The 17,310-nt window shown below is 38.9% G+C and overlaps 11 protein-coding genes across 11 annotated transcripts; 2 read left to right on the top strand and 9 right to left on the bottom strand. All coding sequences in view use genetic code 12, as the record gives it.

Annotated features, from left to right (window-relative positions):
• Window positions 1-111: 111 nt before the first annotated feature.
• On the bottom strand, window positions 112-1,834 carry UGA2 (Uga2p; the record flags this gene model as incomplete). The annotated part of the gene is made up of 1 exon (XM_007372254.1): window positions 112-1,834. The coding sequence occupies one exon, from the start codon at window positions 1,785-1,787 to the stop codon at window positions 288-290; it is 1,500 nt and encodes a 499-aa protein (XP_007372316.1).
• On the bottom strand, window positions 1,835-2,936 carry SPAPADRAFT_58028 (TFIIH complex kinase subunit; the record flags this gene model as incomplete). Its single annotated transcript, XM_007372253.1, has 1 exon — window positions 1,835-2,936. The coding sequence occupies one exon, from the start codon at window positions 2,881-2,883 to the stop codon at window positions 1,972-1,974; it is 912 nt and encodes a 303-aa protein (XP_007372315.1).
• Window positions 2,937-3,467: 531 nt separating this feature from the next.
• On the bottom strand, window positions 3,468-4,654 carry UBC8 (E2 ubiquitin-conjugating protein; the record flags this gene model as incomplete). The annotated part of the gene is made up of 1 exon (XM_007372252.1): window positions 3,468-4,654. One exon carries the CDS (start codon window positions 4,437-4,439, stop codon window positions 3,864-3,866), a length of 576 nt encoding a protein of 191 aa, XP_007372314.1.
• Window positions 4,655-4,862: 208 nt separating this feature from the next.
• Window positions 4,863-5,886, bottom strand: SPAPADRAFT_58025 (uncharacterized protein; the record flags this gene model as incomplete). Its single annotated transcript, XM_007372251.1, has 1 exon — window positions 4,863-5,886. The coding sequence occupies one exon, from the start codon at window positions 5,831-5,833 to the stop codon at window positions 5,123-5,125; it is 711 nt and encodes a 236-aa protein (XP_007372313.1).
• A 79-nt stretch (window positions 5,887-5,965) lies between these two features.
• On the top strand, window positions 5,966-6,856 carry SPAPADRAFT_131482 (transcription elongation factor DST1; the record flags this gene model as incomplete). The annotated part of the gene is made up of 1 exon (XM_007372250.1): window positions 5,966-6,856. The coding sequence occupies one exon, from the start codon at window positions 5,966-5,968 to the stop codon at window positions 6,854-6,856; it is 891 nt and encodes a 296-aa protein (XP_007372312.1).
• Window positions 6,857-6,945: 89 nt separating this feature from the next.
• CYS4 (cystathionine beta-synthase) lies at window positions 6,946-8,445 on the bottom strand (the record flags this gene model as incomplete). Its single annotated transcript, XM_007372249.1, has 1 exon — window positions 6,946-8,445. The coding sequence occupies one exon, from the start codon at window positions 8,443-8,445 to the stop codon at window positions 6,946-6,948; it is 1,500 nt and encodes a 499-aa protein (XP_007372311.1).
• A 121-nt stretch (window positions 8,446-8,566) lies between these two features.
• Window positions 8,567-10,909, bottom strand: PTR3 (Ptr3p; the record flags this gene model as incomplete). The annotated part of the gene is made up of 1 exon (XM_007372248.1): window positions 8,567-10,909. The coding sequence occupies one exon, from the start codon at window positions 10,907-10,909 to the stop codon at window positions 8,726-8,728; it is 2,184 nt and encodes a 727-aa protein (XP_007372310.1).
• A 98-nt stretch (window positions 10,910-11,007) lies between these two features.
• On the bottom strand, window positions 11,008-12,668 carry SPAPADRAFT_58023 (uncharacterized protein; the record flags this gene model as incomplete). The annotated part of the gene is made up of 1 exon (XM_007372247.1): window positions 11,008-12,668. The coding sequence occupies one exon, from the start codon at window positions 11,982-11,984 to the stop codon at window positions 11,088-11,090; it is 897 nt and encodes a 298-aa protein (XP_007372309.1).
• Window positions 12,669-12,850: 182 nt separating this feature from the next.
• On the bottom strand, window positions 12,851-14,401 carry SPAPADRAFT_132246 (uncharacterized protein; the record flags this gene model as incomplete). Its single annotated transcript, XM_007372246.1, has 1 exon — window positions 12,851-14,401. One exon carries the CDS (start codon window positions 14,399-14,401, stop codon window positions 12,851-12,853), a length of 1,551 nt encoding a protein of 516 aa, XP_007372308.1.
• A 154-nt stretch (window positions 14,402-14,555) lies between these two features.
• On the top strand, window positions 14,556-17,264 carry SPAPADRAFT_64109 (uncharacterized protein; the record flags this gene model as incomplete). The annotated part of the gene is made up of 1 exon (XM_007372244.1): window positions 14,556-17,264. One exon carries the CDS (start codon window positions 14,578-14,580, stop codon window positions 16,051-16,053), a length of 1,476 nt encoding a protein of 491 aa, XP_007372306.1.
• Window positions 16,153-17,214, bottom strand: SET6 (Set6p; the record flags this gene model as incomplete). Its single annotated transcript, XM_007372245.1, has 1 exon — window positions 16,153-17,214. One exon carries the CDS (start codon window positions 17,212-17,214, stop codon window positions 16,153-16,155), a length of 1,062 nt encoding a protein of 353 aa, XP_007372307.1.
• Window positions 17,265-17,310: the final 46 nt, after the last annotated feature.

Raw genomic sequence — 17,310 nt, 5'->3', positions numbered from 1 at the left:
GAAAGACTACAATTTCTAGATAGAGGAAAGCAAGCAATACCCCAAGCCCGCCTTGCCAATTCAAGAAGAACCACTAACAGAAGAGCTGAAGCACGTCATTAGCTAATTTTTCCACAAGTATTATGCTAGACTTGGTTATACTACCTAATACTATATACAACTATGATTAATCGCTTTTTAGAGTTGCAAAAAATAAAAAAAAATAGAATTAGATGTACGAAGTACAAAAACCTTCTGACTTCCTTTCTACATATCATAAGTGAATAAAAAATAGTAGATTGCACTATTTAATCTATTCCTCCGAGAACAACACTCTTTGTAATCAAATAATCATCAATCCCATACTTAGAACCTTCTCTTCCAAAACCAGATTCAGAAACACCTCCGAAAGGCAACGAAGCTTCTGATATTGCTCCGGTATTGACACCAATCATCCCAACTTTCAATGATTCAGCCACTTTGAATATCCTAGTTACATCATTGGCATAGAAGTAACCAGCCAAACCAACCCGAGTATCATTAGCTAATTGAATAACTTCTTCATCGGTAGAGAATTTGATCAATGGTGCCACTGGACCAAATGTTTCTTCTTGAGCAATCAACATGTCTGTGGTTACATTGCCCAAGACTGTCAATTCATGAAAATTTTCACCAAGATCAGGACGGGTGGATCCACCATACAAAACTTTGGCGCCTTTGGAGACTGCATCTTCAATATGTTGTCTGACTTTCTTCATTGACCTATCATGAATCACAGGGCCATGAGTGACATCAGGAGAAAACCCATTACCCAAGGTGGTAGTTTCTTCTAACTTAGCCACAAGCTTGTTGCTGAATTCCTCATATACATCTTCATGCACAAATAATCTGTTGGCACAAACACACGTTTGTCCACTAGATCTAAATTTTGAGGCTATGGCACCAGTAACTGCCTTGTCTATATCAGCATCGTTAAATACAATTAATGGTGCATTACCACCTAATTCCATCGAGAGTTTCTTTAAAGTTGACGCAGATTGTTTCATAAGGATTTTCCCTACTGCTGTAGACCCAGTAAATGAGACTTTCAGGACTAATGGATGTTCAGTGATGAGTTTCCCCACCGAGGAAGACTCAGCAGCAGGAAGAATGTTCACGACCCCAGGAGGGATTTTTGCCAATTGAGACAAATACCCCAATGCCGTGGCGGATAAGGGAGTTTCCGAAGCTGGTTTAATCACAGAAGTACATCCAGCAGCAATTGCCGCACCAAGCTTCCTGGTAATCATAGCAAGGGGGAAATTCCAGGGGGTCATGATTCCACATACTCCTATTGGTTGCTTTATGGCAAGGATTCGATTTGTGGAGTTTGAAGAAGGAATGATATCTCCATAGACTCGAGGTGCCTCTTCACTATACCATTGGAAGAATGAAGCAGCATAAGTAACTTCACCTAAGGCATCAGCATAAGGTTTCCCATTTTCGAGGACCACCAATTTAGCAAGATCATCTTTATTTTCCATCATTAATTGGTATAAATCATGGAGCAAACCAGCTCTATACCTTCCTGAAGTCTTTTGGAAAGTTGAAAACGCACGATGAGCAGCTTCAATTGCATTATTGAAATCATGTAAAGTCATTGATGTTACTTCAGCGATTTTGGCTTCCAGTTTAGGATACAATGCTGGGTTGTTAACCGCGAAGGAATCCCCAGACGTACTAGATACCCAATTCCCATTCACATAAGCTTGGGTTTGCACAAGTTCTGGACGCTTCAAGGATGAAATAATTTTGGACGACAGTTCCATTGTCAGATAGCTTCGTCTAAACATAGCGTCTGGTAGTTATTTGGAATGGAAAGCAATACAGAGTGTACTTATATAATGACAAAAGCGCAACTTTTACAAACTGGAATTAGCAATCGCGCAATCATAAAATTAGTCACGTGCTAATATTTAAAGGTGATTTAACTAGTAATACATAATCATACAACTACTTTTCCTCTAAAGCTAGTCTCTTGATCCTTTTATCAATTAGCTTCTTGGGGTTTAATGCAAAGAAGCACTTCTTGTCAATTTCCTTACTTTCTTCACGGGTAGTTGGTTTGACCTCTTTGGCGATTTTGATACATTTTCTAATTGTTCTGACCAAAGTTTCGTAGTGTTCTCTTTGAGTATGGAGTTTGATGTTATGATGGCTGTTAGTTTCACTCTCTTCTTTGACTACTCCCTGCTTTTCGCTTTCTTCGTTCTGCGGTTCAGTGTTTTGATCTGGCTGTTCCTCATCACCTTCCTTAATAACATTCAACTTCTCCTTATCTTCTTTCAAAAACTTTCTTTTCAAATATCGATCGGTTATCCTCTTATCAGTGTCATACATGGCAGCCAAGGCTATTTGAGGAGGAGTAAACAAAAACGTGACATCACTAGTAACAGCATGTTCATTTAACCAATCCTTGGCTCTATTGTACAAATTTCCCAAGGTATCAACGGACACATCGTACATTACTGGTTCTGGATGTAGCAATACCGCCTGGAAATCGAGAAAGAACCCATAAAGAGGTCTTACGGGGTGATGTACCAACAATGTGAATTTCAAGCTTTGTAAAACTATGAATTCCAAATCGAGGATATGCGCAGCTTCGGTCCCTTGAAGGGCCCGTACAAAGGAATCAATGGATATAAAGTAGTTCTCAGATTTAGCTGCCAAGAACACACATGTATAAAGAATATTCTTGGGATGATATTCCATTACTGAATTGACAAGATAAAACTTCTTGAAGAACGAAGCAGCAGTTAGTTTCACTTGGGTGGGCATCTTGAAGAAATTACAAGTCTTGATGATGTTATTACTGTAGAAATCAAGGTATGTGGCTTCTTCTTCGGGCGTAAGTAGACTTATCATATTTTCTGGAAGAAGTTCGGGTGTACCAGAAGCAAATGCAGTTGGGTGGGCCAGTTTGGCCTCAGAATACGCTTGATCAAACTTTTCTTTGGCTGCTTGTCGGCCTTGTTCATTGGCTTTCCTTTTAACCTCAACTAGTTGTTCGTGGGTGAATGACCATAGCTCAAACTGGGTGGACTTACGATATAGGTCATCATTAGATATAGTGTGCTTCTTTTTATGTGGCGGTTTCAGTGAATCATCCACGTTCTCTATAGTTGCTTCTGTCATTTTGGATGAATCAGTATGGGATTGATTAGATAAGGTTTAACACTATTTACAGGTTTGGAGTGGTAGTTTGTTTCAAAGTAATAAATGTTGAAAATTTATAAGACTCGTTTTTTCAATGGCGTAAGTTTTGAATCGCCTACTGAAAAAAGTAGCCGTTCTTGCAGCACTTGATGCATGACATTTTCACAACGAGTTTATCACGAAAATGAATGACTATAACTGAATCTGGATTGAATAAGCTTAACTACCACATGAACTTAGAAATGGTTCACAAGAGGCTTTGTAAAAGCGAATACTATTTAATAAATTTAAAGGTAAACAAATTTCGATGCTATTCTATATAGACTATATGTCACTACTCAAATCATATTCACACAACGGCTCCAAGTTGATCTTCCAAATGCAAGAAGTACAAAAATAAAAGCAATAGTGTATAAAAACGGATTAGTGGAACCAAAAATAGAGATAATAAAAATCTAGACAAATGAAACCGGTATATGTAAGTTCCACGGATTCAGATAACATAAAAGGGAAACAAAATAAAAACAAACTAACAATACCGAATTAAAACTCCTGGTGATAATAACGGGATAAAAAAACATGCCAATCATTAAAACTCATATCAAGGGGGGTAGGGGGATGCGAAGCCTGCATAGCAACGTTAAAGACAAAGGCGTACGCAGGACGAAAGAGTAATGCCGAGAGCAAGTTTATAACTCCATACTCTTGGCCATTTCTTCATCATAGTCGTCATCACTAGACAAGCTACCCACGTCACTAAGTTCATCTTCGTCTTCGTCGTCCTCTTGATCTTCGTCTTTACCAGTACTGGTTAAGTTATTCTTTGCATATTGTTGGACATATCTCTTGACAGTCTCATTGTACTTAGCCTCATCTTTAGTCATTAAATTTGAGGCTTCGGTGTTCAAAGGATCGCTAGGATTAGCGTATCGTAACAAATGGGGTAGAAAATTCTCAAAAATATTAAGCAAGCCAAACATAGGTGACCAAGTTTGGTTGATTACGTCTAAACAAACAGAACCAGATCCTTCATCGATGTTAGGGTGGTATATGGTATTAGTGAATCCAATAGAAGGAGACTTGATCGGGTATTGATCAGGAAGTTCCACTCTGATCTTCCAGGTGCCACCTTCGTAAGGTGTACCGGTAGGACCATGGAAGATGACAAAAAATTGCTGAATCGAGTCATCGATCAAAGTAACATCATGGTCACTCATCATTAATTCCATGACATCCTTTTCAATACGTCTTTTAGGGGAACTCATGATGTCGTGTGGGCTTATCTTTTTTTGGTGTCGTTTCAGATTTTTCTTTGCCTTTAAAAGTTAAAGTTTTTTATTAGTAGTAGTAGTTGTGTGTGTGTGCAGGGTTGTTTAGAACTCTCTATAGATGTTGTAAAAGCAAACGGTGTACGTGTACGTTTTTTTTGAGGAGCGTCCCGGGATAAAATAGGGAATGTTGGCGTTGTAAAGAAGGGAATGATCTAATTCTGGGATCTCTTTGTTCTTCTGGGGGGCGGCGGAATTTGAGTAGCTACCACAAAAATGAAACCGTCAAATTCTAGTGCTCATCATCACGTGACGATAAAACTCCCTCAGCAACACTCATCCGATTTGCTCCCCTCCTTTAAGGGTATACTAAAAATAAATGGAACTACCGGCTAGAGCTGCTTACAATAGTTGGATCGTGACTAATTTTAAGTCATTTCTTGTACTATGAATTTGTAATCGTTATATCTAATCATATGTTATACAGCTGTTCTTTCCTTGTCCACGTCTAGAACAGTGGTCCAAGAAATTTTACAAGCAGTCACTCGTATAACTCCGCACCTTAAAAATATCTGATTTCTTTTACTTGTTGGGTGGGTGAACATGGAAGGTGGCTTGTTGTTGACTAATACCGAGGTTAGCTGATTGCTCGTGCAGGATTACAGTTATGCATGTCTATATCAAGCGGCACTATCTAATACTTCACCATACGTTCCCTTTTCTATTTCTGCTTTGACTTTCTTAACAATCTCTTGTTGACGTTCATCCAAGGTAGTTATATCTGAATCACTCAAATCGTTGACTGCATGTAATAACCTGACATGATCATACGAAAGTTCTTTAAGGTCGGGAATTCGTTTATTCAACGTCAACTCAATTAATTCTTGATTGGTTGTGTTTGAAATCATACCAAGTTCGACCAACGCAAGGGCCAATTGAGGAAATCGTTCTAGTAACAACTTTGTAGATTTAGGATTGTCCACACTCATATCTCTAATCTCTTTCATGATCTGCAATGCAGCTTGTGAATCGATATTAGACAATATGCTAGAAATGACTTGGGATGCATTTTGGTTCGGATGGATTTGTATACCCAAGGGTAATGGCGGTAATTTGGCAATAGTTTCATTCTCGAATTCACTAATGAATGAACATTTAAGGAATCGTCCATTGGGTAACGTCATATAGTTCAAATTTCGTACTGCCGAAGCAGCAGTTTCATTATCAGCGTAGTTTATGATGGCGTATCCCTTAGATTTACCAGTAAGGTCATCAAACAAAAGTTTGACATCGAGCACAGGGCCTACTGACTTGGCGATTTCTAAAACCTGTTCTTCAGTATAATCAAATGGGAATTTCCCAATGGATACACTTGTACTTTTGCTGTCCATGTCTGTGGTTTATACTGTGTATCTACTTTCCTTCGGGTTCCGGGTTCCAGCTTAAATTTTCGTTTACAAAAGAGAGGAAAAAAAATTTCATAAACTTTTAAAAGAAAACAAATAAGCTCGAGACCCTTAACGATGGATACTAAAGAGATAAAGTCGACCATTTCAAACCTTGAAAAGTCGACAGATGATACCACCATATTGAAATTGTTGAACATCTTAAATGATGGCGTCAAACCAAGTGAAAAGGTTCTAAGGGAAACCAAGGTCGGTGTGGCTGTAAACAAGTTCAGAAGTCACGAAAACAGTGAAATCAGCAACTTGGTCAAGAAGATGATCAGAAACTGGAGAGATGCAGTACAACACGAGAAGATCTCCAAGAAGAAAGTCAGCGGGTCAAGCACTCCCAGCACCCCTGCCACACCAGCAACTCCTAGTTCCTCTACCAACTTGAACTCGATCGACGGGGCCAAGAAGATCCCTACTGGTCCAAGAAACCCCAAGACTGACGGCGTAAGCACTGAATTATACGATAATCCAACCAGAAACGCCTCAGTCAGTGCATTATACACTTCCTTAGCAGTAGAGCGTGGAGACCCCTCCGAACTTATTTTGAAAATTGCTTCTGAGATTGAAAGTGAAGTGTTCAAGAGTGAATATCTGAAGGTTACCGATAGTTATAGAAATAAACTTCGTAGTTTTACCATGAATCTTCGAAATAAAAAGAACCCGGAGTTGAGAGAACGATTATTAACCCAGGCCATCTTAGCGGCTAATTTCATCAAAATGACCCCTAGTGAAATGGCTCCGGAATCACTTAAAAAGGAAATCGAAAAGTTGAACAAACAAAATCTTTTTGATGCCCAAGGTGCTACGGAAAAGAGAGCAGTTACCGACAGATTCACCTGTGGTAAGTGTAAACACAAGAAGGTCAGTTACTACCAAATGCAAACAAGATCGGCCGATGAACCATTGACTACTTTTTGTACTTGTGAAAATTGTGGAAACAGATGGAAGTTCTCGTAGAGGTTTACTGGTGTTTGTCATGTTGTACTATATCTATATATATATTTTAATACAAATATAAAGTTAAATATTTCTATATAAGTGTCGTTCTAGAAAGCCAAGTTGGTGGTCAAGTATGAAAGTAAATCGACCTTGGTGACAATTTGGACTGGCTTCAAGTTTTCATCGGTGATAATGGCATTAGAATTGGTTTCAAAGAACTTGTTCAACTTGGCTAAAGAAGTTTCCAAAGTGATTGGGTGGTACTTTCTCTTGGTGAATCCTGGTTCTTGGGAAATAGTGAAGGATTTTTCAAAACTTTCCAAGTTTCTGAAATCAATAATAATATTACTAATGGAGTTGGTTAATTGAATTTTCTTGGTGGACAACGATTTCAAAATCTTGGATAAAGTGATTAAACCAACCAAGTGACCAGTCTTGTTCAAAACTGGCAATTGATCAAACCCGTTAGATTGCAACAAGTCAAAGGTCTTACCAACAGTGTCAGATAAAGTGACAGTGACAACTGGAGCTTTACCAGCAACCAAGTCCTTGATGGTCTTGGAGGCCAAAAATGCATCGGTCTTGTTTTCAGCGTTGGTTTCTTCAACCTCAAAGTTGTTTGATTTCATCCATTCGTCATCAGCGAATTTGGACAAGTAAGATCTGATAGAATCTGGGAAAACGACAACAACAACATCGTCTTCGGTTAAATCCTTGGAAATTTCAACCACGGCTTGTAAAGCAGAACCAGATGAACCACCGACCAAGATACCTTCTTCTCTGATAATTCTTCTTGCCAATTTAAAAGAGGCAGCATCGTCGGTCTTGATCCAAGAGTCGACCCACTTTCTGTCTAAAACATCAGGAATGAAATCATAACCAATACCTTCAACCTTGTATGGATCAGTGGAAGCGTTTAAGGATTCTGGTTGGGCCAAGATGGAACCTTGTGGATCAGCACCAACAACATGAACGTTAGGGTTCTTTTCCTTCAAGTATTTGGAAATACCAGTGATGGTACCACCAGTACCAGCACCAGCAACCAAGTGGGTGACTTTACCTTGGGTTTGTTCCCAAATTTCATAACCAGTACCATAGTAATGAGCCAATGGGTTATTTTCGTTAGAATATTGATCTAAGATGACCGAGTTTGGAATTTCCTTTTCCAACTTCTTAGCAACACCAATGTGGGATTCTGGAGCATCCCAAGCGGCTTCAGTAGGGGTTCTGATGATTTCAGCACCCAAGGCTTTCAACACGGAAACTTTTTCATTGGACATCTTTTCAGGTAAAGTGATGATGGTTCTGTAACCTTTGACGGCACCAACCAAGGCCAACCCAATACCGGTGTTACCCGAGGTTGGTTCGATCAAAGTGTAGCCTGGTTTTATTCTTCCGGATTTTTCAGCTTCTAAAACCATGTTTTTGGCAATTCTGTCCTTGATGGAACCACCAGCATTGAATAATTCCACTTTAGCATAGACTTTAGCCTTGATGCCTAAAGATTGAGGAATCTTGTTTAATTTGATCAAAGGAGTGTTACCAATAAGGTCCAACACGTCTTCCTTCAAAGGAGGAACAGGAGCGTCTAGTTTAACGGAGGTCATTACTGCTTTTGTAGGGAATAAAAAGGTGTCTGATGAGGTGGTTTGAAAAGGCGTGGTTATATTTTTTTTGTCTGAATCACAAACTGAGGCTCACATTTTGGTTTTACGACATAGCGTGTGATTTTTTTTTTTTTTAGCTAAACGGTCTTTTGTTCTTTGCATGGCAAAAGTCATCGGAGAATATTCTTTTATATACAGGATGCATGTACACCATTTCTTCTTGCCGCATAAGGCCACAACGGCATTTAAACACCGAGGGATACAAAGGCACGGCACCTTTCTACAAGTTAATGATCTTACACTTGATAACATCAGGATCATGACCAGGCACACCTTTAGTGAAATCAAATACCGTAAACACCCCTTTTCTATCCACAGCAAAAACTTTACCACCGTCGGGGGAAAACTTTATCGATGCTGCCTCTGAGAACCTTTCGGCATTTGCAACTTCCCCCAATAACACCACAATTTTCTTTGAATTTGCAATCGATGTAGTAGACAACCTGTTTTTGAAATTTGGCCCTGATAACAAGTACACATTCCCGTCTTTAGCCAAAAACACTATACCATCACCTGTAGGTGAAATGGCAAACCTATGAATTAACGACCCGATCTCAGGGATCTTCATGATAACTTCAGCAGATTTAATACTAGAATAATCCTCTTCGTCTGCACTAGTAACACTATTCTGAATACTATACGTATCAACAACATTATGACTCTTTGAACTGTCGATCATGGCTCCTTCCAAGTGGATAATCATGGGAGGCCTGCTCTTTAATGAACACGACGTGACAACTACAGCGTTAGAAAATATGTTACCAAACTGCAAATCGGTCATTCCTTCATTTGACATCATTAATTCATTATCCGCATCCAATTTATCATCAAACTCTTTACCATCTTCCATACCGGCTTTGCTTCTTCTCGCTGACTTATAAGTGAAATCCGACCAAATCAATCGTGGTTTTCTATAATTGTCTTCTTTGTCACTCTTTAATTTTATGACCAAATATCTCGATTCCCACAGAGTACCACACACCAAATGCGTCGACGATGCGTTAAAACTGATTAACTTTATAGGGTCTCTATAAGGAATAGTAATAGTGATAGGGTTCACAGAACCAAGTTGCCCGGTCTCGGAGAAGGTGAGAGTATGGAGAATAACAAATGGTTGTTCCTTGCCTGATAATCTCTCCTTTGCAGTAATACCACAAGCAATTAATGCATCATTTGGTGATACTGCGACACATCTAATTGGGAAATTTGTTAAATATGAGTAAATTGGTTGACCGAATAAGTAAGGAGACGTTCTATTGACATTAAACACCCGCAAGACCCCCTTGGTACCAGTAATTACCAAATAGTTTTTGGTTAAATAACATTCAATTTGATCCCATTGCAATAATCGTTTCTTCATATCTTCCACATCATTGGTGTTATCTCCCTTTGCTCCAAACTCATTCCGAACAATACTTTCTTTAATAGAAGGTCTAGGAATTGCTTGGTTAAGACCGTTGACAGTTTCGGCAAACTCACCAGTCAGTTTCCCGCATAATATCAATTGGGGTTTTATCTGTACCTTCTCTATATCACTTATAGAAACAGCATACTCGTAAAGTTCCCACCGCTTGGAATTTATCAACACAAATCGAGTGATTTCTTTACCGGAGGCGTAATCATGATATGAGTTAATCAGTGTGCTTATAGCTTTCTTTATACTTGATCCCAGTTTCACCATGGACGAGAAATTAAACTTCAACATGGGGAATGTGCTTAACTTTCTGTGGAATGGGAAACATTTACTGAAGTTGTACTCCTTCTGTTCACCTATACTCTTCAACAAATTCTTTTCAAACTTTAATTCTGGCGAATGGTTAGTAATTGATGCTGCCGTGCTGGTTTCAAATCCCCACAATTGATTGTTGTTTCGTGGTGATGCCGACGGTGTTTTCTGTAATTGTAATGATCCAATATCAATATCCGTCAGTATGCGGGGTGGCTGTTTGATTTCGATAGGTTGAACACTGGCACTTGCTTCTATTTGCGGTGCTGTAGCATGTGTAGGTTTGGCACCATCAGTGTACTCCTCTTCTTTTGCAAACTTGTAGAATAAACTGAGCAAGTCCATTGACTCACCATACTGTTGTGTACCTTCTTCTTTAAAGCTCTTTTTGGAAGATGACCGACGTCGCCTGCTGATGCTAGATTGAGCATACGTATTAGTATGTGTGCTGAAATGAGTGATCAAGCGGTGTAATTCCCTTAGCGGTTTAATTTCCGATAAAATTGACACATTGGTGGTTTTACAATTGGGGCATGTTCCTTGTTGAATCTGGAGAAATAGACTTTCAGACACCAAACATCCACACGTCAACACTGATGCATCGGCGACTGGATCGGAGTGATTACTGCCTGGGAACTTCAATAAGTTTTCCAAACTTGTTAAACTGGCTTTGTCCATGGTCTTTCAGTCCTCTGTCAATGGTAATTCGATGACTCTGCGCTTGACTCCGAAGCTGCAATTTTTAAGTCCGACTACAACAACAACAAAAAAAAAAAGAATTAGTCACTAATTAATTTACTAGAAAAACTTTATATACGATAAATACGAAATAGACCGATAAACCGACAGACAAACACTATTCCAGGTCATTGTCATCCCGCTCATTTAAATTAACACTATTACCATTGTATGTATCAACCCCCTTTTTATCTTCGTCTTGAAACATTTGAATTCTATTAACTCCACTGGGTCTAGGTGTACTTGATCGACTAGGATATGCCGAAGCGCGATTAGAATCAGAACCAGCACTTCCCAATCTTGGTGATGTTGGCCGTGAATTGATGATTTCTCTTGTAGCTCTAATATTCGGATGTTCGATATTAAATAATGACGATTGGGATTGGGCGCGGTCATCCATCACAATTGTATGGGCTGGGTGGCCCAATCCAATTTGTTGAATGTCATCGATTAAGCCAAGAGTTACTTCGGGTGCTGGACGTTCGGGGTCGTCGTGATCCTCTTCTTGATATGATGCGGGCGCGGGTCCCGTTCCGTAATCGAAAAAGGAGTAAAGTGCTCTCCCTATGGTTCCCACAACCCCAAAAGCTCTTCTGATATATCCGACACTTTGTGGGTTGCCATCACCACTGGTGGATTCTGGTTCATGATATATTGGTTTTAAAATCAAGGCCGATCTCGGAGTCAATTCAAGTTCAAGTAAAGACTGTGATTCTTGCTCTTCAGAGTATGTGATTCTTGGTAATACTGGTCTATGAAAGGCATAATTGACTGGATGCGGGTAAGAACTCTTGGCAAACGCAGGCATGGTTTCATTCGAAGGAATTATTCCAACTTCTAGATCCAACCATGTTCTCACATCGTGTAAGGTATCCTCTGATTTAAATTCTTGCTTAATAGAACTTCCATCAAATAGTTTTATAGACAACATACACATCCCTTCATCAGTATGGATTGGCTTTTCATTTGATTTTGTCGGTTCAAGTTGCGGCGAAATTTCCTTTTGTTCCTTCATTAGAAGTTCACGTTCCCGTTGATCGGCTTTTAAAAGTTCTCGTAATCTCTTCTTTTCTTCTATTTGGTCTTTTCTAATTTGCTCCACTTGAAGTTTGTGTTTCTTGACGTTTAGTTCGTGTTCTTCTTGTACCTTTTCAGCTGATTTGCCCGAAGACACGATACCGCCTGGAGAAGCTCGACCTGGTGTAGATGAAGGTATTGATGATGATGATGATGATGACGGCGACGACGTGGTTGTTGTAGTTGTAGATGGAGGCGGTGCAGTTCGTGTTATTGTGCCACCAAGATTCTCTGCTATTGTTTCAACCAACATTCGAAAAGAATGCTTTGATTTGCTCTCAGTAATTTCCCCAATGACTTTACCACGCCATATGATATTAAAACTAGGAACCACCAAACGAGTGTAAATCTGATTAAACTGACCGTATTCGGTGGTGTTCTCCACTAGCTTCAACAATACAAAGTTATCCTTTAGTACTGCACTGATATGGCTGTCGATAAACTTATCAAGAAAACTAGTGTCGCTATCAGCTCGGCTATCTCGGGCCAAATACACAAACAACGGCTTGTTTAAAGTGACAGCAGCCTGAACTGACTCCTGTACTGAAGTGCTGAACAAACTCTCAATGTATTGCGACATTATTGGTATGCACAAGTGGCGTGTTGCTAACCTGTTGGTGGTGGTGGTAGTGGTAAATTTTGCGGGAAAATCCCAAGAAAAGCTCGTGCTAAGTTTCCGCCTTTGCTCGCGGACGGACGTACAATCGGAATTAAAAACACTCCACATTATTTTTAACACATATACAAAAAGTTTATATGCAGGAGTATATACGAGAATCATAACCATAAATACTAAGGTAAACCTTAAAATAACAAACAAGGATCGTATTCCCTCATGTCAAGCTCCATCTTTTGTTGCAGACTATAGGTGGCATCAAGTAGCTCCTGCTTGATTTGTTGCAAGTGTACTCTTTGTGCCAATTGAGATTCGATAAATAGCGTTTCGTACTCATTTTCAATATAGTCGATATGTCTATTCAACTCCTCAATATGACTATTCTTTTCCTTCATAAGCTGTTTCAAGTACTTGTTTTCAAACTTAGCTCTCGCAGATTCCTTTTCCAAAAACTCAATAATCTTGTCAAATTGGGTTGGCTCTTGAGTCTCGGCCTTTGAACTTACTTCTATACGCGATAACTTCTCAGTAAGCACTTCGATTTCCTTCTTCAAAGAGTCAATAACTGTTTGATCAGATTTCTGTAATTCCTCCCAGTTTACAGGGGCCTTACTAAGTTTCGTCTTGTTGGCCCTAGCACTAGTCTTTATCTTCTTAACTTCGTTAGCGTAGTTTAATGTTTGATGGGTTTCTTCAAAATCAACCGGCGATACACAAAATATCATACATGTTTTAGAGTTCCCTGACAAATTCTCCTTAAGGATATACGTCAAAATCGACTCTCTATATGGAACAACTACAGTTCCACTTTTGCTCGTATCCTTTCCTGCCAATAATCCAATGCACCTTCCCAAAACAGTCAACGACTTGTTAATCAAAGTTCCTTCCTTTATTCTCTCTTGTTGTCCGTATAATTTCGTCTTACCTAACCTTTCTGACCCTGCAAGATCAACAAGTTTGATATTGGATATCATTTCTTCAGCAGCGTCACCCAAATCATCCTCAGAATGTGACTCAAACCTAGTTTGTTTCAATGTGAGTGTAATTATAGCATGAGATCTTGAACTTTTGTCATTCATCGACGTAGTAGCCGTTGATCGCGAATGGTTCCCCTTGTTGAGCAAACTCAAGAAATGACTATAATCTCTCACCAAATGTTCCTGGACATTCTCCACATAGGGACCAGTTTGCGGATGTTCCCTGACTTTACACTTTTGCGAATTGTTGTCGCCAAGTAAGTCTCGAACTTGTTCGTTGTATATTTCCATATATGAAAATCTCAATTCACAATTAATCTTTTCATTCACGCAAATCTCCATCTGTTTTAAAATATCTTTGATAAGCAAAGGGATTATACCTGGTTCGGTTCGGTTTCCCATCATAGTGTATGTCTTTCCTGAACTTGTCTGCCCATAGGCTAACAAGCATACATTATACCCTTCAAACAAGTGGGATAACAAGTCCGGACCAGTTTGTTGGTAATATTTCTTGTTATCGGTATAATTTGAATCAGACTGATCAAATGACCATATACACTCATCAAACAAATATGTCCTGGATTTGTCGTCTTCGGTAAGGCCCCTTCCCGTATCGACGCCTAATGGTTTTGGTAATTGAAGCACAGTCTTGGTGGGGTTGGGCATTGAAATAAGACATTTTGGATGTTCAGATGCTTCCTTCTCTCGTGGTAAGAGGGGCCGTACTCTGACTGAGACCTTGATGTTATTAGATTCACTCATTGTTGTGACAAGTATTTTATGCTGGGTCTTCGTTGTAAGGACTGAGAATCATAATGTAAACAAAAACCGGATTTCTCGATTTGGTTCCTGCAGAACGTGACCTTTTCTACCGGATTAAATTTTCAAACACAAGATGAGATGATGAAGAGATATCATACAACAGAACAACAACTACAATGTCCCAGAAACTGAAGTTTCTTATATTGAATCCCTCTCCGGAAGATCTCGACAAAGTATTGACCAAGTCCAACCTCCAATACACCAAGAATGGTCCATTTGAAGCAACCATATTACTAGGCGATGTCCTACCATCTGGTTCAAACTTACCCAAGGTACAACTCGAAGGAAGCACATACTTTTGCGAAGGAAAGAACGGAGTATCTGAAAATATATCCATTTCAACAGATTCCTTAATTTCAGTTGATAAAAACTTAACATTTATGAAATCTGCCGTGAATGTTTTAAGGCTAACTTCAGGACTAGTAGTGATGATGGTATCAGGAAACCCACTGATTCCAAAAGAAGAACTAATCAACCAAGTGAAAGAAGTCAAGGTTAAAGTCGACATATTAGTTACATACGAATGGCCCAAGACAATAGCATATATTGAACAATTGACGCTCGTGGGGAGTGAAGTAATTGACCAAGTTATTAAACTAGTTAAACCAAGGTATCATTTTGCAGTGGGGAACATCACAGGTAAATTCTTTGAATTGGAACCATTTGCATGGGATTCAGGTGAAATAACCAGATTTATAAGTTTAGGTCAGGAAGGAACTGGATCTAAGTGGTTCTACGCGTTTTCCTTGGGACTCATCCAAGAAGATGTTCTTAAATTAAGAGAGAACCCATTCACAATACAAACTAAAAAGAGAGAATTAGAAATTGTCGAAGATAAAGCTGAAACAAAGAAAGTTAAAGTTGTTTCGCCAGAGTCCTGTTTCTTCTGTCTCGGAAACCCTAAAATAGAACATCATATGATCGTATCAATCGGTGCCAATGCATATCTAACTATAGCAAAGGGTCCATTAACTAGATCAAACAGAAACTTGTATTTTTCAGGACATGGTATACTTATACCTATAGAACATATTCCGACTATCAGATCAAAAGGTGACATTCAAGATAATCCTATATACAAAGAGATTATCAAGTATCAACAGTCATTAGTATCTGCATTCTTTGAACAAAAACCAAGCTATAGACTTGTGTTTTGGGAAGTTAGTAGATCAACTAATGTGCATCTCAACATTCAATTTGTACCCGTAGAGGAACAATTCTTGGGTAAGTTTGCTCCATCATTGTCTTCAAGAACTAAAGCAAACAATATAAAATTCACCAAGAATCATAAGTTGAACTTTCACAAATTTATAGACTTGCAAGATCCTAAGTTGGCTGGGATAATCAATAAATCAGACTATATCATGTTCACGATATGGACCAACCCGACCGAACAGGAAATCCACATAGCTGAACTTGACGATGCGTCCAAACCTATAGACATTCAATTTCCAAGAAGAGTACTAGCAGACACTTTAAACCTACGCAGTCGAGTGTACTGGGATAAATGTCAACAACCCAAGTTCAAAGAAATTGAAGATTGTGAGGAATTTAAAAAGTTCTTTCATAACCATGATTTTACCATTTCCTAGATATATACACATGTAAACTAATTTAACTCCAGTACACATTTAGAACATCCACAGTCGAAAAACCATTCTTGTAATTGTTTTCTTCGAGATTCTACATTCTCATCCAAAAAAATTCCCATAGTTAATACACAACTCTTCTCCAGCAGAAATATCCCTTAATGTTGTAAATACCAATTGATTCCCAATTCTAGTCTTGACAAGATTTGGCGCACATGAATGGTTGAAAAATGATGCTGATGGATATACTCCAAATCCCAAGAATTCTTTATCTTCCTTTGGGTCAGAAACTTCTGACCAGATCCCAAATGCATTAGATAGGTTTCTACCAATAATACACCTTATTTCATCGGTATTTATGTACGGCTGCAATTGTTCACTAACCGTGAGTTTAAGAAATTTATAGATATTGATGTACGAATATAACAAATACGGGTATTTTCGTACCTTTTCCAATTCGGTTGATTGCAAAGTATTGAAATATTGTAATTCGAATTGATTTTGTTCTTCTCGTTTAATGTCTTGGAAATACTCAGGTGAAGTGATTCCCGAATTTCCGTATTTGTACATGCTAAATAGTGCCCCAATCACATAATTAATCTCCAAATATTCACTTTCATCAATTCTTGGTAGTATACTTTCACGTTTTGAAGGCTTCATGGTCTTTAATTTTTCTTCCCAACTACCCACTTTCTCCCATTCCTGTAGTATTTCAGTATCGAGATCCTTTGGTTCTTTTGGTTCCACCTCATGTTTCTTTAACCCTTGTAAATAGTTCTTCTCCACAAGCATCAAATTTTTCAAATAGATACCTTCTCCATCTTCTTGTGAAAACTTATCTCGACATTCCTCAGTACAAAACACTATAGAACACATTTGCTTCCCAAATTGTTGTGAACGTTTAATCTTCCATGTCTTCCCATTGTCATACTTGAAACAGTAGTGACACACTTCTTTCTTGAATGGTCTCGCTATGGACGAACTTATTGGCGAGGAACATCTATGTATTATTGTCCCACTTGGTATTATTGATTTGGCAAAACATCCTCGACCTCCATATACGGTTTTATCCACACTAAATAAAGGAGATATAAGTTGTAACGCTGTTTCTGGATAATCAACCAAAGTTAATTCATCACTCAGTAGTATATCATCAGAGGCCATGGTTTGTCTACTGTATCACAGGTTTGCACTCTCTCTAAACGTGGCATCGCAACTTTTTACCGCGGAAAAACCTGCCAAGCTTCCTCGGCAGTAAGT

This window comes from Spathaspora passalidarum (genome assembly GCF_000223485.1).
Source record: "Spathaspora passalidarum NRRL Y-27907 unplaced genomic scaffold SPAPAscaffold_1, whole genome shotgun sequence".
Lineage (NCBI taxonomy): Eukaryota > Fungi > Ascomycota > Pichiomycetes > Serinales > Debaryomycetaceae > Spathaspora > Spathaspora passalidarum.
Note: the sequence above shows the minus strand (reverse complement) of the source record. Positions and strands in the feature narration are given on the sequence as shown.